Here is a 24,989-nt window from a genome sequence, read left to right on the forward strand (position 1 = left end):
GCAGCCAGCCAGTGTTTTTTTTAGGGTTAGCCAGCCAGTGGTGATATGGCTGGAGGAGCCAGGCCCATAGGCCCAACTATTGCTTTGGGCTTTATAGATTTGTGCACGATATCCCGGCCCTGTAAGCCTGCTCAACTGGAATAGGGCTACTTCGTCAGTAGTAGGCTAGTAGCAAGCCGTCCGCCCGCGCGCCCCGCGCAGTTCTGCCGTTGCGCTATGCCGCCGCCGCCGCCGCACGCCGGGCAGCAGCAGACGGCTCAGGGCCGCCTCCCATTCGCAACACCGATAGAGTACCAGCGATCTGCGCACTGCCGGATAGCAGGGCGCCAGGGCGAGATGCAGCCGCACTAAACTCAGTGAGCGACCTGGCCTGGCTGGTAGCGTCAAATTCAGGTACGCACATGCAGTTCTACCTCTGTACTGTATAAGGCACAGGTTCTTACTTCCTCTGACAGATGTATGGCCGTCGCCGAAATTTTTGAGCTGATAAGGCCAAATGGAAACATAAAAGCATGGTAGAGTGGCGATTCAGGTTTTGGGGCTCCATGTCTGGATGCCGTGTGAGGTTACAACCATAGCCGTGGATTCGGCATTGTAATTGGACCGTTCTTTTCTCTATTAATATAATGACGCGCAGTTCTCCTGCACGTTCGAGAAAAAAAGTTACAACCATACGTCGCTCAAATGGCATATCCTGAAATCTTCAAATATAAAATGCGGGCTGTCAACATACTACAACGCACCAACCAAGACAAACTTAAACATGTCCATCAGCCAATTAGAGTAGGTGGTGTGCAAGTACAGCTTGAATTTTTTTTTTTTGTTGCATGTTCCTCAGTTCATCATCTTACTCACCCTTGTATTGTCAACATGAAAGCTATTATATATTACCCTTATACTGCTTCTACTAACTGCCTACTGTTTGAATTTGTGGCAAGCTCATACTTTTTCGAGCCTTCCATACAACATGATCTTATAGTTCATTGTCAGTCAACAAAAAAAGGGGAAAAAAACTTACCCAGATGAACCAGCTCATTAGCCAATCTCTATACTATATACAACGCATCCGAAAGGGCTTTATTTCTTCAGGATCAGTACATACAAGGAATCTCATCTCATCCGCTAGCGTTTGATGCTACCGAGTGTGTAGTCGATTGACTATGGAATCTGTGGATTACCGAATCAGGTGAATACTGTATGCTATTCTTCAGCAAGTGTGCATCTTCCTTAGGAGAAGACTTCATATCCACCCTTTTTTCTGGGGAATCCCCATTCTTGATGCAATTCAGGGCCTCCACTACCTCCTTGATCGACGGCCTCAATTCCCTTTCTAGCTGCAAGCACTGAAAAGCCAGCTCGGCAACAAGATCTATCATTCTCTTTGTTTCGCTGTCAGTCTCGTAACCGAGCTCGGGGTCAACCAGTTGCTCAACTTCGTGGTTCTGAATTCTGTTGAGAGCCATATTGGCCAAGTTAATCTCGCTGTGGCTCCTGCTCATGTCAACTGCTGGTTTAGAGGATATGAGCTCTACCAACACAACGCCGAAGCTATACACGTCACTTTTATCAGTTAGCTTGTAGCACTGGTGGTACACCGGGTCGACATAGCCTGGCGTGCCCTGTGGAACTGTTGAGACATGGGTGACTTCAAGAGGGTACAAACGTGACAACCCAAAGTCGGCAACTTTGACGTGGAAGCTGTTGTCCAGCAGTATGTTGTTCGTCTTAACATCACGGTGTATGATTTCCACTGCATGCAGGTATGCAAGTGCTTCAGCTGTTTCTATGGCAATGTTCATCCTCACGGGCCATGTGAGGCCCTGTTCTGATGCACGGGGTCCATGAAGATGGTCTGCGACGGTCCCATTAGGGATGTACTCATACACGAGCACAAGGTCACGGCTGCTACGAGATGTGCAGCCATATAGGATGACTAGGTTCTGGTGGAGGAGGCGGGACAAGATGTCTACCTCATTTATGAATTGCTCAACCCGTTTGTAGTTGTTCTTGTAAAGGCGCTTAACTGCAACTACTCTTCCATCCCGGAGTTTTCCTGAAGGATAAAAAGGTCACCTTGTCACTGTAAAGTCAATAAGAACAAGATATTTATCAAAGAATATTGCTATGCGTAGCTCCTATCACTTGCAGTTTCACATGTTAATGCAGAAAAAATAATGAGATGCAGACTGTAGAGTTGAGATTGACGAGGGATTTCGGCAAACATTATTCCCACCTTTGTAAACAGTTCCAAAACCACCATCACCAAGTTCCCTCGAGTCACTAAATCCATCAGTAGCTTCTTCAAGTTCCTCATAAGTGAAAATATGGGGTGAGCCACCCAACTCAAGGTCTTTGCTGTACGATTGCATTGAAGATTCACTACGCGTGAAGCCATTGGGAGCTCTAGCTTGTTTCCTCCTCTTGCGCTTGTGCCAGACAATGAGAAGGCATGCTACCAATAATATACCACCAGCTCCTACTCCACCTGCGGCTGCCCATGATAGTGTAACAACATTAGCAATATCTGGTACTGGTAACCGATTGTTCCTATAGATTCTGCAACATAAGATGCTAAGAAACTTCAGGTAGTGCAGGAAACCAGACTATGCAGCTTGAGGGTTGATACTCACCAATTCCAGCTATTTCCCTTGTCGTGATCCCTCCTGCATAAGAACAGTTAATGTAAATATCTTTCCATTTAAATGTAAGATTGTGCAGTTTAAATTAATCCTGCCATGAAAAATTTGCCAGCTTTAGTCTATAGGTGAACTCCTTTCATGTCTGGCAGATAAGATATGACAGTATATATGAGCGGGATTAGGCCTGAAAGAAAGGAAAATAATATGACAACAAAGATGTATGACTAAACACAGACACTTAATATCCAGTAACAGTGACCATTTTCTATCTCATGGTACACATATTAGTGTGTGGTGTGGTCCTGTCACCCTGCCCCCCACCCCCACCTCCACCCACTTGCCCAACTATCAGAACAGGACATAAATCCCTATATTGGACATTCCACTGATCTTCAAAAACATTGTGGCAGATCTGAAACCTCAAGTTAACTTGTACTGACTGAAGTGCCTAGTTATAAATGATTATGTTAAACGGTTGAAGGCACAAGGCTGAAATTACAGCACAAAAAAAAATCCAGCGACAGCTGGATACGGATTCTCAATTGCAGGTGGAACCATAGCAAGGATCACAACTAAGTCTCAGCTTGTTAGAAGTAAAAGATCTTGTTAGAAATAAGGATCTTGACTTCTAGACAATGGTGAAGACATCAAAGTTGTCTGTCCATAGATTATGTTTGAAGGAGTTCTAATGATTATAATGCTGAATATTGTTACATTAACTATCACCAGTTCAAACTGAAAACAGGAACGGTATCTGTTAAGAAAACATTTCAATATCGAAGAACCATGACCTAAGCACAACTCGGACATGTTAAGTTATCTAGTAGAAAGGTTGGAATTGGACAACAGTAACTCAGTGCCTTGCTTGATGAAATAAATCTTCTTGCATTATTGCTGGCTATTACCATCAACTTTAACTTTGTCCAAAAAGTGATAAAAACTCCTTATATTTGATGGTCCAAACTGTTTATATTTCACCAAGAACTGGCAGAAAATGATTGACGACTAGAGGGTAAACATAGACACATTGGGAACCATTTTTAAGATGAACATGGGAGAGGATTTCGAAATCAATCTAGTTGCACAGTGCAAGAACGTGATTGCCCAGTTTAAGTCAAGTTCTTGGTCTAACTTGCTATAGACTCCAAGGTCCGCTACATAGAGCCAAAGATACAGTTAGGTATGTGCATCTTTAAGATGGTAAGAATTTTTTTTTGAAAAAGGAAAGCCCTCAGAAGTTCATAGCTAGAAAGTAAACAAATCCTTATGCAAACTGACTCTGCACAGAAGCCAGAAAAAGGAAAAAAATTGAACACGCATGTTATGCTCACAAAAGGTATACAGGAGCAAGTCGATGCAATGAGGAAACATCAAGCATGACAATCAAAATAAACACAGAATCTTGTGGGTATCGAATCAGTCGTATAATTGTGTCCAAGCTGTGTGGACTAACCCTTTTTGTTTTTTCTTCCTTTTTTCAGAAAAAAAAAGCAGAGAAGTTTATCAGTCCACCAGTCACAATAATTGTTGGCCTGGTGATCACACCACTCTTCTGCAGTTCAAGTCTGACAATCACACCATTCAGGTATGATTGGCCTGGGTTTAAATTCACTACAGTTCAAATCAACTTAGAGGCCTGGTTCCGCAACAGATAGATTCAATTATTTGCTTAGAAAATATAGTGCATTGGCTTACAAATACTAGAACAATTTTCTGTAGTCAGCTATCGCTAGAAGAAAAATAGGGATAAGGACCATGGGTACGGCATCTTTATCAAATAGTGAAGTTGAACACTTCAACCAATGTGTTTGACTATAATACAGTTGCCCTCAACGTCTCCATCAATGGAATAACTTCACTAATCAACCAAAAAATAATTTGTAGTTGAAGCAGACGGTGCACACTTAAACGGAACATCTTCATTTCCAACGACCATTTTATATTCCTGGTGGCAGCTATCACACTAAACTGCAATGTAGACGACCTGTTGGTATTCAATTATTCTTGATAGTGACTCTATGCCACTGGCAGGACCATATTTGCTCCCGAAATGGACACTACAGAATCATTGAATCCGATAGTACCACTTGCATTGCATGATTTAAGGGCCACTAGTGGTAATTTAATACTAGGAGAGAAAGCAGCCCTCTGAAACTGTTCTTGAATTTCTCTGTATCTTCACCCCTTTTCCGTACGCGCGCGTGTGTGTTCTTTTTGCCATCTCTCTGCATTTAGCCATTTAGTGTCGGCTGATTTTTTTACTCCTACTTCCTGATTAGTAGTATACTCATAATGACTAATTTCATTTTTCCTAAATAAAGCAAAATCGCAGTGCGTTGTTAATATCCTGAACTCACCGCACTTCTCAGGGCGCAAGCTGCCGGAGCATTTGCAGGCGAAGGTCAGCCCGTTGTCGCCGTACGCGCATTCCCCGCCGCTTGCCATGCACCCCGGGCAATTCCCGGGCACCTCTGTCCACTCCAGGAGAAACCCCTTCTTCAAGCTGGCGATGTACTCGGCGCCATTCCCCTGGGGAGCCACAAGAACCGGTACGAAAGCGAAGAAGCAGCTAGGCGGGATGCCGCCCTGGACGTGGCTTCTCGAGAAATTCCGGCCGTCGCCGAGCCGGACGAAGGAGGAGCTGTCGCAGGGCAGGCTGTGAAACCCAGCCGAAGGCTCCGGTTGGGATTCCGTGCACTTCCCGAGGAAGAGCAGCTCCTTGTTGGCTTTGCTGAAGAAGAGTGGCCGGGATACGATCGAGACGTTGAACTTCGGCGCGGGGCAGCCGGTGGCGAGCGGCAGGTTGATGTCCACCACATGTAGGGATCGGTTCTTGGGGAAGATGCTTTCCACCCGATACGCCTGGTAGATGGAGCGGCTCAGGAACGCGCCGCTGCTGTTGCACTTGAGCTGGAATGCCGGCGGCCCGCACGGCGGCCGGCCCGGCTCCTCCACCCAGAACGGGTAGGTGATGTTCAGGCTCCCGCATGTCTTCGGCCAGCAGCTTGACGGCTGCGCCGCGCTGGCCGCCGCCGGCCGGAGGAGGAAGGAATAAGCGAGCAGCAGCAGCAGGAGCGGAGGCATTACGGATTGGGGATGGAGTGGTTTGGATTTCGGAGTTCGGCGAGGGAGATGAGCTTGAACAGAACAAGAAGTCAAGAACAAGCGGTGGAACGGAATGGGGGGCTGGACGGTGGACGGATATGGGATGAGGGGAGAATTTGAGAAGGGACACCAGGACGGTGGTGAGCGCTTTGACCGGTCGTGGTCCACGGCTTCCGAGTGTTTGATTAGTCCTCGTTTTCTTACTTATTTCCTTCCCGGATTTATCATTCCAGTTTTAATATCTCATTGACTTGTGTGTTGGCGAGCCCCGGACGGCAAGGTGGCGGCGGGCGGGCCGGCGGCGAACACGCCTACCGCGGTTGGGGACGATGACAGGCGTTCCGTTTTATGCCCTTACCAAATCATTGGATAAATAAACAGAAACTGAACGGTGGTTTGGGTTTGGGTTGCCAGGACCTTACTCTGTAGTCTCTACTCTGATGAGGCTCATGTTCTAGTGGAATACTAGGTCACGTCCGGCAGTCGAAGCTTTTTTATTATGGACCGAACGCATGCATTTGCTCTTCCTGCTAAGCTAAGTGTTGCATACCTGACGGCGACGGGGGCGGCACCTGCCATGACAACAGGAAGCCATGTTTGACGAGCTCCTCGTATCTGCTTGCGTTCGCCTTGCCAGACCCCACGAGCACCGGCACCAAGGTAGCTGTGCAGCCCTCCAGAAAGTAGCCGCCGTAGCTGCCAGACTCGTCGAGACGCTCGGCGACGCGAGCAAACGTCTTGTTCCCGCACCTGGTCTCCACAAGCCCCCCGCTCCGCTGCACCTTCTCCGTCAGCGGCTTGGGGCAGTTGTAGAAGATCAGGTTCTGGTTTTTACTGCTGATCGAGAAGGGAAGGCCGAGCTTGTTGGAGCTGTTGTTCTCCGGGGCGTGGCAGGGTTTGGGGCCAGAGCTATCGAAGTGCTCGAGCTTGTGCGTATCGACGACGAGCAAGGAGGCGTTGCCGTAGAAGATGTCGAGGATCTGGAACTGGTGGTTGTGCCGATTGTATCCGAGGAACGGGATGTTGTTCAGGCAAACAACCTGTAACCCGATCGCGCCGCAGCTCCTAGTCGTCGCCTCCTCCGGGACGATCGCGAACGGGAAGCTGATGTTCACCTTGCCGCATGGCACTGGCACGGTCGGGCAGGGCTCTGCTCCTTGCCCGTCTGCTGCAGCCGCAAGCATCAGCGGCGCCGACGAGACGAGGAAGAGCAGAAAGAAGGATGGAGCCATGGGAGCGACGAGACGAGCAAAGGGGGTGAATCAGTGGTGGGAGGACAGGACAGCGCAAGTGGCTGAGACGCTGAGTAAATGGTGAAGGGGGTGAATCGGTTGATGGGAGGGCAAGCAGGTGGCTGAGTAAATGATGAAGCGGAGTCCGCGCGCGCGTCCTGTGTGGACACTGCTGCATGTAGCGGCCGAAACCTTTGACTGGGCACTCGCTCGGGCCGTCGTCATCCGCGCACGGGAAGTTCCGAGGTGGCCGTCGGACGGGGCAAAGCGACGACTGTCCCGCGAGCCACTGACGTGACCGGATGCGCACCACCCTGCTGATCACTTGGTCAGCTCCGGGTAAGGGACGCTCCCGTCGGCCAGCAAAGCTCCTGATCTCACTTTTTTGTCAAAACCATGGACTGGTGCTAGCGAACGGCAATAACCGTTTGTACACACATGACATACTAATAAGCCGGTAGATCTACGGAGACCAGCAGGAGAGCAGTCTTCGAAGGTGCCAAGGTGGTCGCCGCGGAGCACTACACATACGCTTTTGACCTGGTAGTTTCAACCTGACTATGTTGGCAACAGCCACGAAAGTGTATTGGCAACAACCTGAAGTGTTTTTTTGGAAGAAAAAAAACCTCAATTACCACTGATTTTTGCACATAAGGATGCTTTAGATAGATGTCTTCGATACATATGGTATCTTCTCTCTCAAACTAATGTGTTCCTATCTATTTTCAAAAAAAAAATGTGTTCCTATCAATTTCCAAGTAGCAGAATCCATCGGTAAAGGCAGCCATAGCTTTTCGCGGGATAAGGCGCGAACATGCTCGTGCCAGGAAAATATCTATCGAATCTTGATCATTGTCAGGCTAAGCAATAGTTCTAATATTTTCATGATATTAGGTTGGAGACTGCAACCCTATCACTACTTTCGGTAGTTTCAATCAAATGTTACTAAATCACTCCAAAAGACACTTGATCTTGAATTATTCTAAGTGAAGATGCAAGCATTCCTAAATACAGTGGGCAAACAATGCACATTCCATAACCTCTCACCTTGCCGACAGCTTTATTCAACACTACCCTAGGTTGTACTCTGTGTGTTTTATGCACGTCTTGTTGGCAGTAGCAGTGCCACCACTAGCCACCTAGTAAGGTTGTGCCCTAGATGTTATGTGAAAATTGAAAAGAGTATTTTTTTTCCTACATCAAGTATGATGTTTTTTAAATTTGTGTTGAATTCCCCTTTTCTCTTTTTGATAGCATTGTTCATCAAAATTGTTGAATCAAATACTTTAAAGTTAGAATATGATAGTTTGTTTTAGGTCTAGAGACTTTGAGTCATACTTTTGCTAGTTTGAATTGATGGAAATGGGAAGGCCAAAATCTGAGTTCTACGATTGAAACTTCCAATCAAGAATTCATTGAAAGTTGGCATGCTAGCTGAAAGTTGTCTTTGTCTAGTTGGAAGTCATGGATCACCACAGTTGAAACATTTGAATTTTGTCCTTTTAAAGTTGAGGTCAAGGTTGAATTGGTATATGTAAGTTCACTTTATGTTTTTGTGAGAGGAGAATAGCTGCACTCATAATAGTAAAGTAGTATATCTTTTTTGTAAAGATAATCATAGTGGTGCCTTGCCCTAGATGTCAGGTGAAAAGAATATAACTTTTTGTATCAAATGTTTTCTCTTTGATTCAAACTCACCCTTTTTGATAGTAGTATCGTACATGGGAATTGTCAAATGAGACACTTCAAAGTAAGAATTTGATAGTTTGAAGTAGATGTCAAGACTTGAAAGCATATTTTGGCTACTTTCAATGTACGAACGTGGGAAGCCAAAATCATAATTCTTTGCTTGAACGCTCCGATTAAGGTTCCATTGAAAGTTGGTATTTGCTATTTGAAATCTGTCCATGGCTTCGTGGAAGTCATGGATCTCTACAATTGACACACATGAATTTATTTCATTTAATTTATAGTTTAGATCAGGATTGAATTGGCATATCTAAATTCAGTTTTATTTATGATTTTGGTGAGAGATGACAGTAGTTGCACTCATAACTGTGAAATAGTATATCCTTTTTCTAAAGACAATCATAATGGTATGTAAAAGAAGTCCAATAGATGCGAACGAGCAAGCTGGTGCGAAGTTACAACCAAACATGCTTCATTGGATTTGGACCAAGATAAAGTTTGATCATTGTTTTTTTGCTAGTACTTGACTAGGTTTGTCGCAGGCATCTATCTGTCATGATGCATATCGACATAGGAAAATGTAGGGGCCCTTTGGAAAAGGGTCATAGAACGAATTTAAAATGTTTTGAACCATACAAGAAATTTCTTATGAAAATGTTCAGCGCCCTATATACCCTAGAAATTCTTATATTCCATTTGAATTTATAAGGGATGAAAGTTTCATTTATACCATTCTCTCTTGTTTTTCTTATGCATTCAATCTAAACGGTTATTGATGCAGTTTTTGACTCCAAAGCTCCCAGCTCTAAGCTTATGAAAAACAACCTATGGCAACTTGTTTTTTTTCATAATTTGTAAATAAGAGACACTGCAAGACAATATTTTCTTTTGATTTGGGACTGGGATCCAACGACTACAAACCTAGTAAACCTACTTGAGACACTTGTGCCAGAAAAAGTGCCTCCTATCTTGACCAGGAAATCAAAAGTGCCGCATTGGTGGCCACTTGTGACCCAAGCCGCACGCCACTTCCTGCAATGCCGCACCCACTTGCCGCAAATGGACACTTCAGCAATCAGCAACACACAGCACTGCTAACGGCAACCTACTAGTAGCAATAACATATGGATCAAACCGAAGCTTCAGGCAAGTGATGTGTCAGCGCACTAACTGGGTAACGAGAACAATCATAAACACGACGAAGACACGGGAAAAGCTAAACAATGGTTGGCGATGGCGACGCTCGCCAGGCCTCCAGTTGCTCCGCGGCGAGCACTCTGCCGCCCCGCAAGGAAGAAGACAGAGACCGCGCAGCACACGCGTTTACCCGGGATCGCGGCGTGGCCAGTGCGCGCACCACACAGTCTTGTCAACTCGTCACCGTCACCGTCACCCCTCACCAATGGGAATGGCCAATTGGGGCATCATGAAGAACACGAGATAACCATCACCCTAGCTGCCGCGCGCCAAGCTACCAAGGCTACTGAGAGTGAGAGCTACGTGCAAACGGGGGGCAGTGGTCACCACCCGAATCTCCAAGGATATGATCCAATCCATTGGGCAGCACCAACGCGACGCCAACGCGCCGCGATCGGCATGATGCAATGCGCCAAGAAAGTCTCGCGGCTAAAAAGCAGCACGTGCCGCCCGAGCCGCCCTGCCCGCCGGCGTCCACACACGCTGACCGCTGCAGCGCGCGGGCACGTACGTGTAAGAAGGAGAGTGGGCGGTGGGATCGGAGTATCGGACTCACCGGCGCATTTCGGCCCCGCCGCGCGCCTGCCGTCGGGGCAGAGGCACCGGAACGCCGCGGCGGCGTTGTCGTACCGGCACTGCCCGCCGCTCGCGTTGCAGGCCCGGCAGTCGCCGACGCCGCCCGCCTCCCACTCCAGGACGAACCCATCCTTCAGCAGCCGGCTGTAGTTGGCCGCCGTCATGGCCGCCGCCTCCCGCCCCAGCACCGGGATGTACGAGTACGTGCACCGGCCCGTCGCGATCGCCGGCGGGCTGTCCCAGTAGTAGGTCCCGCCGAGGTACGCGTAGATGGGGGCGCTGCAGTTCGAGGTGGCGTTCACGAACTCGTCCCCGCTCGGGGCCGTGCCGACGCACTTGGAGAGGAAGCACAGGGCGCGGTTCCGGGGGCTAATCGTGAACGGGCTGAGCGCGATGCTGACCGACATGTTGAAGTCGGTGCGGCACACGCCGTCGTCGCCGGCAGCGACCCGGCTGTGGGAGGCGAGGAAGGAGCTGTTGGCGTAGTCGATGGCGAGGACGTGGATGGAGGAGCCCTTCAGCGCGGCCACGCCCCGGCCGTCGCTGCACCAGACCTCGAAGGCCGGGTGGCCGCATGGCGACGAGGTCTGGTTGCCGCTGCCGAGCCAGAACGGGTATCTGAGAGTGAGGGTCCCGCATGCCGCCGGCTCGCAGTCGGCGCTCGCAGGACCAGGGAGAAGGAGGAGGAGCAAGGAGGCGACCAGCTTGAGGAGGAGTAATAAGGCCATGCATGAAGCTTTGCTGCGTGCTCGATCAATGGAGGAGCTTGCAGGCTGCGGAATGGAGGGGGCGAAAGGTCCAAAGGGAGAAGTAGCAAATGGCATTTGCTTGTCACTAGTCCTTCCGGATTGTTGGACTTTTCTATTCAGCTAGAGCAGGAAAGTCAGTGGTGTCTTGTCACTGACCTTTTCTATAATTAATTTTCGTTTTTGCAACTCCAGTTGACCCTTAATGGCAGGCCTCAGATTTCAGCTTCAGCCCGCCCAACACATTGGTCGGGTTCGCTCCGGGTTTTTTTTGGACACGTACGTCGGGTTAGGTTAGTCGAGTTGGACAGCCTATGATCAGAGTCACACCGGCAGGGCGAAGTGATGGACTAGCAATCTAGCATTGCTGGGACAAGATACGTCCGCCATGAATCTAATGGCGTAAGCGCAATTGTAGGATGGAATGCATTGAACAGAGAGGGAGAGACCCGACCATCAGTCTCTGGATCCGGGCTCGCGTCTGCTCTGTTTCGGCCGTGCATTTTCTTTTCCTAAGGGAAAAGCCTAACTACTCAAACCTCATAGATGGATGCAATAAACCTAGCATAGTGAATTCTTTAAGTTGAATATAAGAAAGAAAGCCTACAAGTATAGAAAGAAGTGCTAGTATCCCTTGTTCCCTCAACTACTCGACTGAAAAAACTCTTAGTTCTCATTCTGTTCTTTCTTATTTTTTGGGATCCAGGAAAGACTTTCTTTAAAAAGAGAGGAATCCAGATGGATAGATTGTGAAATAAAGTATTTCCTTCGATTGAAACATTAAGGATGAAACAGTTGACTTCTAACCGAATGATTGATGGAATTCAGGAGCCTACTGGCCACGAGGCTTATGAGGCTTGCGGAGGAGGTGGAGAGAAACGTATGAGATGAGGGATTTGGACTTGCATCGACATCATACGCTCTACTAAAATAGATTTCACGAAAACCAGCTATATCCTATCTTAGTTGGTCTTTCACCCCTAGCCACAAGTTATCCCCGTATTTTGCCACATACGTGGGTTCTGTCCTTCAAGATCTGTTAGAGCTCTCTTCAACCTGCTCATGGGTAGATTGATCGGTTTCGGATCAAATAGGAAGAACGTAAATCTTCCACATCTGGAAAGCGCCTACACCTAATGGCTTAAGCCGTTGTTCCCATTTCCTCACTGACCCATTATGTGAAAGGTACGCCGTTAGAGTGAGTGCGTCCGTGCTCCGCTCCTTCGACTGATTGTTCACATAGGGGGGGGGGGGGGGCTGAGGGAGAGATGGGCACCGCTATCTCAGAGTGAAGAAGGTTAGGAGGCAGCTAGATCTTCATCCAACAATCAAGGAACATTGAGTGTAACTCCCCCTCGTGCATCAAATATCAAAGAGTCGCTCTCAAAGGTGAAAATCTCAAAGGATTCTAAATTATGAATTCATCTGTTCAAGTTGTATTTGTTGGACTTACACGAGATCCATTAAATTTTATTTAGTACATAAGAAACACAACCATAGAAAACGTGGTGCCACAAATTTTGTGGTATGAGGTTTAAATTTCAATTGAAACATGTACAGGTCGATAGTCCCTAGCAAGTTATGTTGCAGTTGATAAAGCAGGGGTCCTAATTTGATTCCTCCAAGCTACAATAAAATAAGCTTTGGAAGATTCAAAACACAACTAAATTACTATATGTAAAATATAACACCGCATTAGTTGTTTGTTGGGTATCCTAAAGTGCCAATCAGCGAGCGGGATTGGAAGAAGAAGAAGTGCATGGTGGAAGAAACTAGAAAGATTTGGAGCAAAGGGTACAAGAGAGAAATACGACTTTGTAGAGAGATCAGATTGTCAAACAGAAAAGATCGGAGGGAGATGAAGATGAACAGATATCTGAATCTTAGACCAGTACGTTTCTTTGATTTGACTTTTCTATAAATGCCTTGTTATTTTCTGATTGGATTGAGTCGTCATCACTTATCCATCCCAAATGCATTCCTTCCCCCCTTTGAAATGGCTAATGAATTGATAAATGGTAGATATTTCGAGACATGAGACATGGCTTTCTTGCATTTTCTTTTTTGGACAGAATGGCTTTCTTGCATCGGTATTCGCGCTCTGACTTGCTGGTCAAAATGATGCAACATGGCACAGTATGTTATTCCGGTTTCAGCATTTCGCAGACTAATTTCTTTCGGCTGCTACCAGCTAACGTGCACTCAATTATGCAGCATCTTCAACATCTAGTCATCTTCTAAAGTTTGTCCCATCAATGGCGGCTACCACTATCCCCTTCAAGATTCTTTAAAAAAAGGACTCGTACGGAATCGTGGGATCGGTAACTAACTCACCAAGCGGGCACGTCGCCGACTGTGGGCTGCCGTCGGGGCAGAGGCATCTGAACGCGTTCACTTTGGCGTCGTGCCGGCACTGACCTCCGGTCGCGTCGCACGCCGCGCAGTCCCCGGGCAGCGTCCACTCCAGCAGGAACCCGCGCCTGACGAGCCTCTCGTAGTCTCCCAGCGCCCTCAGCTCAGACCCGGGCATCACCGGCACGGCCGCGTACTGGCAACCCGTCGACGCCGCCTCCTGCACGGGCCCCCCGGTTTCGTAGCTCCGGCTCAGGTACACGGACCACCGGCCCGGGCCCGTGCAGTTCATCGGGAACGACCCCGCCGGAGGCGCCCGCGAGCAGTTGGAACAGAGGAACAGCCCCCAGTTGGCGCGGCTTATGGCGACGAGCGAGAGCGCGAGGTTGGCGGACAGGTTGAACTTGGTGGCGCGGCAGCCGGTGGGGTCGTCGGCCAGGTTCGTGTGGAACGCCACGACGGAGCTGCTGCCGTACTGGATGTCGAGCACGCGGAGGTAGGAGCCGTTCAGGAGCGGCGGCGCGCCGTCCGGGTCGCAGTCGATGCCGAAGGACGGGTAGCCGCAGGAGGGAGGCTGCCGGCCGCGCAGCCAGAACGGGTACCTGATGGGCAGGTTCCCGCACGACGCCGGCGCGCAGCTCGCGTCCAGCGCGGCGGCGAGCGGAGGCAGCAGGAGCACAAGCAGTGGTAGCACGGCGGCAGCGTGCATTATGATATCGGAGGGGGGGAAAATGCCGGAAGGAGTATGGACGCTCGAGGTTTTTATCGCATTTTATGTAGTAGCTTGTGAAAATGGATGATTGCTGAAGTAGATGGCGGATGGAGAGAGCAGCCGATTTATCTGACATTGGCCACTTGATTACGAGGGACTCACATGACAGGGTGCAGTCAGCATGAATATGTCTTACTACGGCACCGTTTAGTAGGAGTTGAATTTTCTTAGCTTGACTTCCATGCATTATAAACCGCGAGGAATGTGTTTTAATGTACTCTTTTCAACAGAAAATAGTGACACCATAGAACGTGTGCAATCGAACTGTATTGACTAAAATCTAAAATGCATGTTGTCAATGTCCAGACCATAGAGTTTGGGTATGTAAAGGTTCCCGTCAATTTTGTTAATAGTTACTGATTGAAGTATGATCCAATAGTAGAACTAAGAAACAAGTCAGCTAGTATGCAACTGACAGAAAACAAAGGAAAGCTCCTAAACCGCGTGGTAAAGTTGTCAAGATACTGAAACGGCCGTGGAAGAATTCTAAATCCAGAATAATGAACATTTAAGCTATTCGGTCAAAATTGTCCTTCTTCCTATGTTGTTGAGTATAAGACCAACGGCATCTTTGAGATTAGCTACGCAAGCATGATCTACGTGTAGAAGTAGACAGCCGGTCCCATTTGGCTTAAAGTACCCACAGTAATTCGTTAAGAAGAAATATGTTCTAAAAATGTTTCATTGATCAAGAGAAGAAGAGGATGTACACTACTAGTACTTATTTTGATGAGATACATCATATTACTTCTGTAATGTTTATATTAAAGCTATTACTGTATGGAAGATAGAATTGTTTTTTTCGCCAAAAAAGGATAAACCAATCTAAATCTGTAAAACCAGTCCCTGCTATTATTAAATAAAGAGTGCAAATGAAATATAAAGACATTTGACATGGCCTTTGGTAACCAGGTTATTGCACTTATATATGTGTTCCAGACTTTTATGCATTCAAACTGGAGTTGCAATACACGGTGCAGAAGTAGGCATTGTACACAGTTTACCGTTGGCATTTTAGAGTCTTAGCACCTTTGATCGACTGGAGTTTACCGTGTTTCTTTCGAAACAGGTGGCAGGATTTCACGGAGCATGTATTAACAACTAACATAGAAGAATTACCAAACGGAAATAGGGTTTTTGCTACTGTGAAGAGGAATAATAGCATGACGCGGATGTAAAGGACGGTGATCAGTAAGAAACAACACATCTCTCTAGCAGATAGAGGTGACAGATGACCCGTTACGAACAACAATATTTGAAGGAGTAGAGAAAGAGGGTGGGCGGGTAGAAGGGTACCGGAGTGGGATCCCAAATGAGAAGTAGCTCCCAAGTTCATGTACCAGTCAATAGATGGTGGAGAAGGCCGGTGACACGGCAGTATGTACTGAATGGTGAAGGCACTTGCCAATGTATTCAGGAGGGCCAGCACCAAGGTCTGCTTTGCCAGCTTGGGCTGGCAGCAGATGCCCAGCTCGGCCTAAATTTTAGGATTACATCTGACAGCCCATTATGCTTGTTTTTTCTAATATAATCAAGGGACTATAATCCTAAGGCCCCTTTAAACGTATTTAAATGTCCACGACTACAAGATAGTACTAACTATTAGGCGCTTCAATACAAATCAGTGTTGGTTGTCAATTTTCAGCATTGATATTACTTGAGTGGATCGGATTTTTGTCGATCCGTTTCTCACTTGTTCTCTTAGAGTTTTCCATGAAAAGACCGCTCTTTCTATGAACACATGGATTAGACATTTTTACAGTGATTGCATTTGTGTAATCGTCGATTCTCTCTCTCTCTCTCTCTCTCTCTCGCACACTAGTTTTAGAGTGTTAACACCTTTGCTCGATTGGATTTTACCATGTTTCCTTTTCCGAAACAGCCCCTAGGATTATAATTCGCAGTTATTAATGGAATATATCATGTTGATAGGATGGTGGATGACAAACTCACCTGCTTCACTGCAAACGAACCAGCTGCTGCCGTCGGTGCAGCCGTAGCACTTGAACGCATCTTCGGATACATCAACCCGGCACTGGCCGCCGGTGTCCGTGCAAGCCTTGCAGGCCCCAGCATCCGTGTACTCGAGCAGAGACCCACCCTTCAACAGACGCTGGTAGTCTGCCCCCGTCGCTCCGTCGTATCCCAGCACCGGAATCATCACGAAGCTGCAGTTCATCGGCGGTGGCATCCCAGTGCCACCTGGCGCGTACTCCTTCCCAAGCAAGGCAAACACCGGCGAGTCATCCGGCGGCGAGCAGACGACGCGCGTCCAAGAAGGCGGTACGCGTCTTCTGCCCAGATCGCAGTAGAGGACGAACAGCTCCTGGTTCTTGGAGCTGATGTTGAACGGCGAGAGGCCGAGGTCGGAGGAGGCGTTGAAGAATTCATCGAGGTAGCAAGTGTCGGTGGACATCAGGTCGATGTTGATGGCTCTGAACGAGTTACTGGGGTAGAAGATGTCCAGGATCTGGTACCTCCAGTACGAGTTCGCCAGGGAAACGTTGCCCTGGTTGTCGCATATAACCTGGAAGGCCTTGTAGCCGCACTCCGGCGGATGCGTGCCGGCGAGCCAGAACGGGTAGGCGATGGAGAGGCTCCCGCAGAGCGCCGGCGCGCAGGGGTTCGACGTGTTCCGGGCGACGGTGCGGTTCCCGCCGCACGACGCCGCCGCGCACGGCGTCGACGTGTTCGTGTTCAGGGCGGCGACAGCGGCGGCGGGGGTGGAACTGGCTAGCGGTAGCAGAGCGAGAAGCAGCATGGATGGGCAGAGCAGGGCAGCCGCCGCTGCTGGAACAGGACACGCAGGCATCTCTGCATGCGAGACCACGACAGGAGGTAGAACTGCGGGCGGGGTGGGGTACTCGAGGTGGGAGACGGTTTGGGAAGAACACAGAGAAGAAGACGATGCACAAAGCGGAGCGGATTATGTAATTGGACTGGAAGGAAGGCGCGAAGAATGTTGCCGGATATGCTGACCGGTCCTCGTCTCCGAGTTTGACCTGCTCTGCTCTGGTGTCTGGGACGCTGGAGGGTCTGAGCAGGGCCCGGATGTGGACTTCCACCGGTGGGAGCCGCCGCACAGGCCCGACACGTGGGCCCCTGGGCAATGGGCCCCCACCTGCCAGTGACTTGGTAAAGGCTCTGTTTCTGAAGACATGTATAACTCCACGATTAAAAGCCTACTAGTCCAAGCTGATGACTGAGGACTATAATACAGTGTGAAGTGGATGTGGATCGCTCCGGGGATGGAACGTGTTACCACTTCGTCAGCGGAGACGAGTGCGTAGAACTTCGGAGCCGGAACAAACAGCGCGCCGTGTCCCTTCCCTCCGATCGTCCAAGTTGGATGAGAACGGTTGCATGCTAAGCCATCGCGTCCCGTTTGAAGACGACGAGCACGTACGGGGGGGGTGGACTTGTGTGCTTTCGCGCGTTGTTCGCCTCCCCGTATTCTCGTCGACGATGAGAAAACTTGAGATAGGATAGATGGGCTGGGACAGATGCTTACATGTTTGCGTCAGTGGTGCATCACGTAGTCCCATCGCATCGCGTCTCGGTAGTCCACTGAACTAGTCTCAAGCAAAGCAAGGAGCCAACCGGCCAAGTGGCGAAGCAGATGGATCGAAATTTCTGAACGGGGCTTCCCCGGTCTGTTAAACGAGCTTGGAAAAAAAACCCGGAGAGTCTTTACAGTGATAACTGATTCGAGCGCGTGCGTTCACACTTCACACTGCTTTTATCATTACGTGTAAAAGCCGTTACTGTTCGTCTAGAGAAATTCTAGCTTGCTTGTAGTACCACCCACAGATGCATGCATGCACGGCGTCGTGTTTCCCAGGTTCAGCCGAACCTATCCTCGTCGAAACGAAAGAGCCACCAACTCACTCTCAGCAGACGTGTCTGATTGGAGTGATTTTCTGGGGGGCCGGGATGTCCATGTTTACCTAGTTTCCTGCTCCTCTTTTACCCAAAGCATGCATACGCATAACGCATGGCGGCTACAAGGTTGAGCAGGCTGACCACGATGAGGCGGCTTCTGCGCGCTTCACGCTGGGCCAGTGTGCTGTGTGTCAGCACTCAGCAGGGGCCTTCCTGGCGGTCATCACAAATCATATTTTTTAAAATCATATATTTAAATTAAAGTCCGACTGTACCACTATACTCCTTACGATGAAATATTTAAAATAAGACCACAGTTAGATAAATTTTTATGGAATATTTTTTTAACGCGGAATAATTTTTTTGAAGCTGGAATAATTATTCCAACAATATAAAAAATATTCCATCTTATGTGATAATTTGATTGCCAGTCACACATGTTACTTCTAATATTTCCGGCAAGGCGGGGCGGAACTGAGACCAAACTTGCCTGTTTCTGTTTGGTTGATATATTAAGATCAAGTGTTTGAGCCCGGCAGCAATTTCAGGTTGGTATGTAGCAAATCTCCAACTCACTAACTTCCATATGGGCTATGACCCATTAATTATACTTAGGGCCATTTATAGTTTGCATCACTCGTTGGTAATGGGCTTCGACATGGCTAGGCCCATACCTATGCGTGCGCAGAGCTACGTATTGTTAAGCCCATTAAAAGTTTAAAACCTTGGCGCAGCAAGAAAAAAAAAATCAAGAACACGCCAACGGAAGCACGGAGCGCAACAGAGCAGCAGGAGGGAGGAACATGCATGCGTACTTGGAGATTTTTGAGCAATCCACGCAGCGGTTGCCGCAGCTCGGAAGCACGCGAAGGTCCACGGCCCGTGCCCCGCCCCACGGCGGCGGCCGCAGAGGCCGCCGGCCCTCTCGCACCGGCCGCACTCCCCGTCCTCCACCGGCCTCCAGCTGAGCTCGAACCCCATGTTGAGCGCGGGCACGACGGCGTCCAGCGGGCTGGCGCCGCCCCCGGCCCCGAGCAGGGATCTCCGCAGCACGGGCATGCCGATGACGTCCTGGCACAGCCCCGCGTACCCGCGCGGCGTGAGCTCGTCGCCGTCGCGGAATACGTACGAGTGGTGCCGGCCGTCGCCCTCGAGGCACGCCACGAGGTGCGCGGGGATGCCCACGAAGGAGCAGTGGACGAAGAAGGTGAGGTTGGCGTCCCGGGCCGTGAGCGACAGCGGCGAGCCCGCCGGGAGGGAGAGGTTGCGGCCGACAAGCGGGCAGGTGTTGGAGCGCGAGAACACGCCGAGGTCGAGGAGGAAGACGGTGCGGTCGCCGTACAGGATGCGGGTGACCGCGTAGTCCCCCGACGGGAGCGGCAGCACCGGGGTGTCGCGGCGGCATTCCAGGCGCAGGCTCGGGTACCCGCAGTGGTGGGAGGCCGAGGAGGCGCTGCCGGCGCTCGCGTTGGCGTCGTCGATCCAGAACGGGTACCGGATGTCCACGGCGTGGCCGCACCGGTAGGATGGGCACGTTGACGACGCGGTGGCGTTCGGGATCCGGTCTGTCGCCGCGGAGGCCGCGGCGAGGCTGGAGAAGACGAAGAGCAGGACGTGCAGAGGAGAGCGTTCTCCTGGCATCATTGCATGACGAGAGGGTGCGAGATACACTGCTGTAGATTTCTGAAAAATTGGGTCCCCTAGCTGGTCAAGTCAGAGATCATGCGCAATTGCAAGATGCGATTGATTTCCTGCACCACAGAACGCGGGCTCATCCAAGATGTGTGAATCAGTGTTACTGAAAAAGGTCTCAAACAACCTGAAGTTACGGGAAGTTCGTTGTGCTTTTGTGCAAGTGTGAACATGGAAACGCCCCAGGAAGATTCCTCCAAAGTGTGGGACGGCATTCCATCTTGGCTCCGTGCAGGTGCAGCAACAGAATGCGAATTGTTTCAGATCGGTCATGCTAACTGATCCGGTTGGTGCACAGATGTGAACCTTTCAAGTTTCAATCATTCAGATTTCAGACCAGGAAAATCTTGGATCACCTTTCAACCACCCCGCTGTAACTTTGCGCGAGTGACTTCCCTGTACTGCAGATCGTTCATCCAAGATGTGTGAGGGCAGTTACAGGGGGAAAACAGTGGCTAACTAGGTCCTCTGTTTTTAAAATACAACGTTTTTAGATTAGTTCAAAAATAAAATAATTAGGTTACCATAAACATTATATGTTAAGAAAAAGAAGTTTACATATTTCTTAAACGAAAACCAACTTGTATGTGTACGAAGTTGGTTGTGCAATGTGAACATGGAAATGACGCAGAAAGATTCCTCTAAAGTATGCAGCACGTCATTCCATCATATGCACAGGTACAGCAATAGAATGGAGAGCGAATCACTTCGATCATCCTAACTGCCTCATTTGGTGCAGGAATCTGAAATTCTGAACCAACTCTTCACCCCCACTCTTCCTTACAAAGAAAAATATTTCTTTACACATACACGAATCATTCATTCTTTCTACATTTTGGCCACATTACGGAGCCTGCACACAGGCCACTTGCAGAAATATTTTCTGAACTCTCAACTGCTGTTATGGGCAGTCGTGGATGGGCTCGTCCACTTGTACATGACGGAGTCCGGCGAGCCATCCCTGCTCTTCTTCATCAACTCGACGTCATCCTTGACCTTGGCACAGCCAGCCTGCGCCGTCTTCCGCGCCTCTCTCAGCGTGTCCAGGACCTCGCTGATGGGCGGCCTGACGTCCTGCTCCGGCTGCAGGCACCGGAACGCCACCTCGGCGACGATGTCGACGGTCCTCTTCGTCTCGGCGCTCGTCCCGTACCCGAGCCGCGGGTCCACCAGCCGGTCGATCTCGTAGCACTGGATCATGTGCACGGCGAGGTTGGCCAGGTTCACGTCGGGGCCGGCGCGGCTCATGTCCACCGCCGGCTTGGAGGAGATGAGCTCCACCAGCACGACGCCGAAGCTATACACGTCGCTCTTGTCGGTGAGCTGGTAGCACAGGTGGTACATGGGGTCGACGTACCCGGGGGTGCCCTGCGGCGCCGTGGACACGTGCGTGGCGTGCGCCGGGAACAGCCGGGACAGCCCGAAGTCGGCCACCTTCACGTGGAACGCCTCGTCGAGGAGGATGTTGTTGGTCTTGACGTCGCGGTGCACGACCTGCCGCGGCTCCACGGCGTGGAGGTAGTGGAGCGCGCTCGCCGTCTCGACGGCGATGCCGAGGCGGACGGGCCAGGGGAGCGGCGGCGCGGACCCCGACGCGCGCGCGCCGTGGAGGTGGTCGGCCAGCGTGCCGTTGGGGACGAACTCGTAGACGAGGAGCAGGTCCTGGCTGCTGCGCGGCGAGGTGCAGCCGTAGAGCGTGACCAGGTTGCGGTGGCGCAGCCGCGACAGGATCTCCACCTCGTTCTGGAACTGCTCCACGCTCTTGTAGCTGTTCTTGTACAGCCGCTTCACCGCCACCACGCTCCCGTCGCGCAGGGTCCCTGCAACGAACACGAACACCATTTCTTCCTTTTTACCTCTGGACTGATCGATCAAATTGACTCCTGATTCTTGAAGCATCGAGCACTACTAGCTGAGAGTCTGAAACTGAGAAGCACGTGCCTTTGTACACTGTCCCGAAGCCGCCGACGCCGAGCTCGCGGGCGTCGCTGAAGCCGTCGGTGGCCTCGTCGAGCTCCTCGTAGGTGAAGATATGGGTGCGCGGCGAGCCGGTCATGCTGAACTCTTTCCTGAGCGATGCCAGTGGCGTGCCATCACCGATGAGGCCAGCCAGTGACGAAGATCGCTTCCTCTTCCGTCGCTTGTGTAGCGTGATCAGAAGGGAGAGAACGCTCAGTATGATCAGAAACAGAAGAGCTGCTGCAATTCCTGCTCTTTGTCACGGAGGTTGAACACCCAAAGGATAATAACGTCATGTGTCAGTGTATTACAGCAGTATACTGAATTCGTTTAAGTTAATGAGGATGGGCATGCAAGTGCAACTAGGGTTGCTTTATTTATTTATTTATAATAAAATTGTAATTACCTGTCCCGATTTTGATTACTCCTCGAGTATCTGCAGAGAAAAAATTACCTTAGTACAAGAAATACAGTAGCATAATGTATCGCGGAAACCAAACGGAGATGCAGTTTAATCTACCTAAAACTTATCAGGGAAAAAAATGGTTACACGTTCATGTCTTGGCAAAACAATTTCAAAATGTCTAATTATTTTCTATACTTATGTTAAAAATTTAAAGTATGCATATCTGGACTACCAGTCTATGGTTGTACACTTGTACTGAATATTAGTTAGTTTATGAGAGTTGAGACACATTTGTAGATTTGTACTATTCGTTGGCTGCGCGATCCTAATCACCAGAGAACTTTTTTCTAAAGTAGGTGCTTTGTCCTTGAAGACTAGAAGTGCAGCTTTTGATAGTGATGGATAGATGGTAGTTAAGATTATGTAGAAGTAGGGACAGCAGAGAAAGGGCACTAACAAAGACAGAGACCGAACATGTACAAATTGGACAATGTCAAGCCCACAAAAATTGCAACACTCTGTAGTATTCACTTGCAACGATTGTTATACATCACGCGTGCAAGCAGGAAGCAGCCAAGATGTTCGATTGGAAAAAAAAGGACATGACAGCATTGTGCTAGCTCGGAAGACTTCAGAGCTCAGAAGATGAGAATATTCCTGTGCCTGGCCTTCCACGGCAGGAAATATCTTGTAATGAAAACGAACGCTAACCTTTCCTTGGAAGACTTGGGGCGAAGACCGACTTGCAGTTGCAGATCAGGTACTTTAGTACTGTGCATGTGGACCTGAGTCAACTCTCTAGCTGGATCTCATCTACTATTTAATGGAGTTTAGATAAGTACAGGTGCACAGTGATCAGTCCCCTTCAGATTACTTACCCCGTTCCCTAATCTGAAAGGCATCATTTACTACTTTCCTACCGAACCTGCTATGCGTATTGCCCAGGAAAACATCAGGCGTATGGTTGGACCAAACGGCCTGATAGAAAGGTTGAAGTTGAACAGTGTTTCAGAAAACGATTTGTGCGTCACGCAATTGGATGCACAACTTGATGCCGCAGCATGGCTGTGGCTGGCTTGTCCCCGTTGAAGATTGACCAAAAGGATTGGCTCCTACTGCTGGTGGCAGCCCATTGCTAAGGTTTATTAGTGGTAAGAAAGACAGAGGAGCGAAGCAATCTGCCACTAGTTTTGCAGAGGCGGTTCGAAGTTCCAAGTATAGGAATTGACCATTTCAAAATTCAAATGTCGCTGGCTAGATTAGTCAATGCATGCGTCTGAATTTTAACAGCCCTTGTTTTCGAGCAAACAGTCAAATGCCGTATTGGTTATCAGAATCAGAAGTTTTATTTTTCGAAAGACCAGAATTCAGAAGTAGACCAATTCAAGTTAACAGATGCTGGTTTGCTTACCACGAGAATTCCGGCAGGGCCTCCCGTCGCTGCAGATGCACTGGAACGCAAGCTCAACGAACCTGCACTCGCCGCCGCGCCGCGTGCACGCGCCGCACTCCGCCGCGGTCGGCGGCCACTCCAAGACGAACCCTTCGTCGATCAACCTCCTGTACTCACGGGCTGGCTCCTCCGACGCGTTGTGGAAGGAGGACCGCCGCACCGGCACGCTCACCGAGCTGCAGTTCCTCGGGACCCCCGGCGGCGCGTTGCCTTCGCCGTCCGGGATGTACGCTCCGATCGTGGGCCTCGCGCACGGCGGCTGCAGCAGCACGCTGGCGTTGTGGGGGAGCGTGCAGTTGTAGACAAAGGTGAGGTTCGCGTTGGCGGCGGCGGTGACGTTGACCGGCAGGAGGTAGAGGCCGGAGGACACGTTGAAGTCCGGGATGTGGCACCGCTCGTCGCCGGCGTAGGACGTGTCGACGTCGACGGCCATCACGAAGGAGTTGCTCCCGTAGGAGATGTTGAGGACGCGGTACAGGCGCTCCCTGAACGTCCTGGCGAGGTAGGCACGGCCGGCATCGGCGCACGTGAGCTCGAAGGCCGGGAAGCCGCAGTAGAGCGGCTGCACGCCGCTGAGGGAGAACGGGTACGTGATGCTCAGGTTCCCGCATGCCGCCGGCGCGCAGCTCGCGTTGCCGCGGGTTCCGTTGCCGTCGGCGGTAGCGAAGCGCAGCAAGCTGGCGAGGGGAAGCAGCAGCAGCAGAAGAGGAAGAGCACCAGGCGGCATCGGGACAAGGAGAGAAGAGGAGGCTGTTGTTGGTCGCGTCTGGGCATCAGCAGGGGTTGGACCTGTTGAGGTTGTGAAAAGGAGGGGCACCTGACGTACTACGCTGTTGTTGCGGCGACGGTCAGATACTTGGAGCGGAATATGTCCCCGGACCCCGGGTTATGGACCCAGCACCCTCCACGGCCGGGCAGACTTCAACGGCCCGGATGGAGCTTGCCATCATCGAATTAGCTCGTGGACCGTTTGATCGATCTTGGCAAACGTCTCAAGCATGGAGCATCGAATTCTCACTCATGTCCCCAGTTCCGGTTCTTCCTAGCTGTCGCCTGCTTCTCGACCTTGAGGAGGGTTCCACGAAACTAACAGAGTATCCGTGCAAGTTCATATGCTCTCAACACCAGAAGTGTCATGCAGGACATGATCATTGTAGTGGCATCTGCTTTTGCTAGAACATACGACTGCTCGAGCAGCGTTTCCGACCAAAGCATGCCTGGAGCCGCGTCATCTGCTGAACAATATTCAAGCACCCCGGTCTGGGCCTGCGGCCAGCGATAGATGTCTC

General features: G+C 50.0%; 3 protein-coding genes and 1 pseudogene across 8 annotated transcripts; all 4 read right to left on the minus strand.

The window, feature by feature from the left end:
- Positions 1 to 690: 690 nt before the first annotated feature.
- LOC112892963 (LEAF RUST 10 DISEASE-RESISTANCE LOCUS RECEPTOR-LIKE PROTEIN KINASE-like 1.2) lies at positions 691 to 11,330 on the minus strand. 6 transcript variants are annotated; one of them, XM_025960081.1, is made up of 4 exons: positions 10,419 to 11,330; positions 2,631 to 2,663; positions 2,234 to 2,485; positions 691 to 2,053 (listed from the first exon to the last, which is right to left on the minus strand). In XM_025960081.1, exons 1-4 carry the CDS (start codon positions 11,260 to 11,262, stop codon positions 1,116 to 1,118), a joined length of 2,067 nt encoding a protein of 688 aa, XP_025815866.1. In that variant the 5' UTR covers positions 11,263 to 11,330; the 3' UTR covers positions 691 to 1,115. The 6 variants fall into 6 exon arrangements, with proteins under 6 accessions (XP_025815866.1, XP_025815865.1, XP_025815870.1 ...); XM_025960080.1 differs by having other exon boundaries at positions 2,234 to 2,491; XM_025960085.1 differs by lacking the exon at positions 10,419 to 11,330 and adding an exon at positions 6,295 to 10,264.
- Positions 11,331 to 13,471: 2,141 nt separating this feature from the next.
- Positions 13,472 to 14,245, minus strand: LOC112892803 (LEAF RUST 10 DISEASE-RESISTANCE LOCUS RECEPTOR-LIKE PROTEIN KINASE-like 1.2). The gene has a single exon (XM_025959915.1). The coding sequence runs from the start codon at positions 14,243 to 14,245 to the stop codon at positions 13,472 to 13,474; it is 774 nt and encodes a 257-aa protein (XP_025815700.1).
- Positions 14,246 to 16,551: 2,306 nt separating this feature from the next.
- Positions 16,552 to 19,831, minus strand: LOC112892804 (annotated as a pseudogene).
- A 687-nt stretch (positions 19,832 to 20,518) lies between these two features.
- On the minus strand, positions 20,519 to 24,536 carry LOC112892965 (LEAF RUST 10 DISEASE-RESISTANCE LOCUS RECEPTOR-LIKE PROTEIN KINASE-like 1.2). The gene is made up of 4 exons (XM_025960086.1): positions 23,659 to 24,536; positions 22,248 to 22,277; positions 21,824 to 22,090; positions 20,519 to 21,702 (listed from the first exon to the last, which is right to left on the minus strand). The coding sequence occupies exons 1-4, from the start codon at positions 24,425 to 24,427 to the stop codon at positions 20,774 to 20,776; spliced, it is 1,995 nt and encodes a 664-aa protein (XP_025815871.1). The 5' UTR covers positions 24,428 to 24,536; the 3' UTR covers positions 20,519 to 20,773.
- Between the last annotated feature and the right edge of the window lie 453 nt (positions 24,537 to 24,989).

Source organism: Panicum hallii, chromosome 5 (genome assembly GCF_002211085.1).
Source record: "Panicum hallii strain FIL2 chromosome 5, PHallii_v3.1, whole genome shotgun sequence".
Lineage (NCBI taxonomy): Eukaryota > Viridiplantae > Streptophyta > Magnoliopsida > Poales > Poaceae > Panicum > Panicum hallii.

Coding starts and splice junctions, on each gene's coding strand:
- LOC112892963 (XM_025960080.1), bottom strand. CDS start 11,262: ATGCCATTTGCTACTTCTCCCTTTGGACCTTTCGCCCCCTCCATTCCG. Junction 2,664..10,418: donor GGCGGGGCCGAAATGCGCCG/GTGAGTCCGATA, acceptor GTTCTTATGCAG/GAGGGATCACGACAAGGGAA. Junction 2,054..2,233: donor TTTTGGAACTGTTTACAAAG/GTGGGAATAATG, acceptor TTTATCCTTCAG/GAAAACTCCGGGATGGAAGA.
- LOC112892803 (XM_025959915.1), bottom strand. CDS start 14,245: ATGCACGCTGCCGCCGTGCTACCACTGCTTGTGCTCCTGCTGCCTCCG.
- LOC112892965 (XM_025960086.1), bottom strand. CDS start 24,427: ATGCCGCCTGGTGCTCTTCCTCTTCTGCTGCTGCTGCTTCCCCTCGCC. Junction 22,278..23,658: donor GCCCTGCCGGAATTCTCGTG/GTAAGCAAACCA, acceptor TTTTCTCTGCAG/ATACTCGAGGAGTAATCAAA. Junction 21,703..21,823: donor CTTCGGGACAGTGTACAAAG/GCACGTGCTTCT, acceptor TGTTCGTTGCAG/GGACCCTGCGCGACGGGAGC.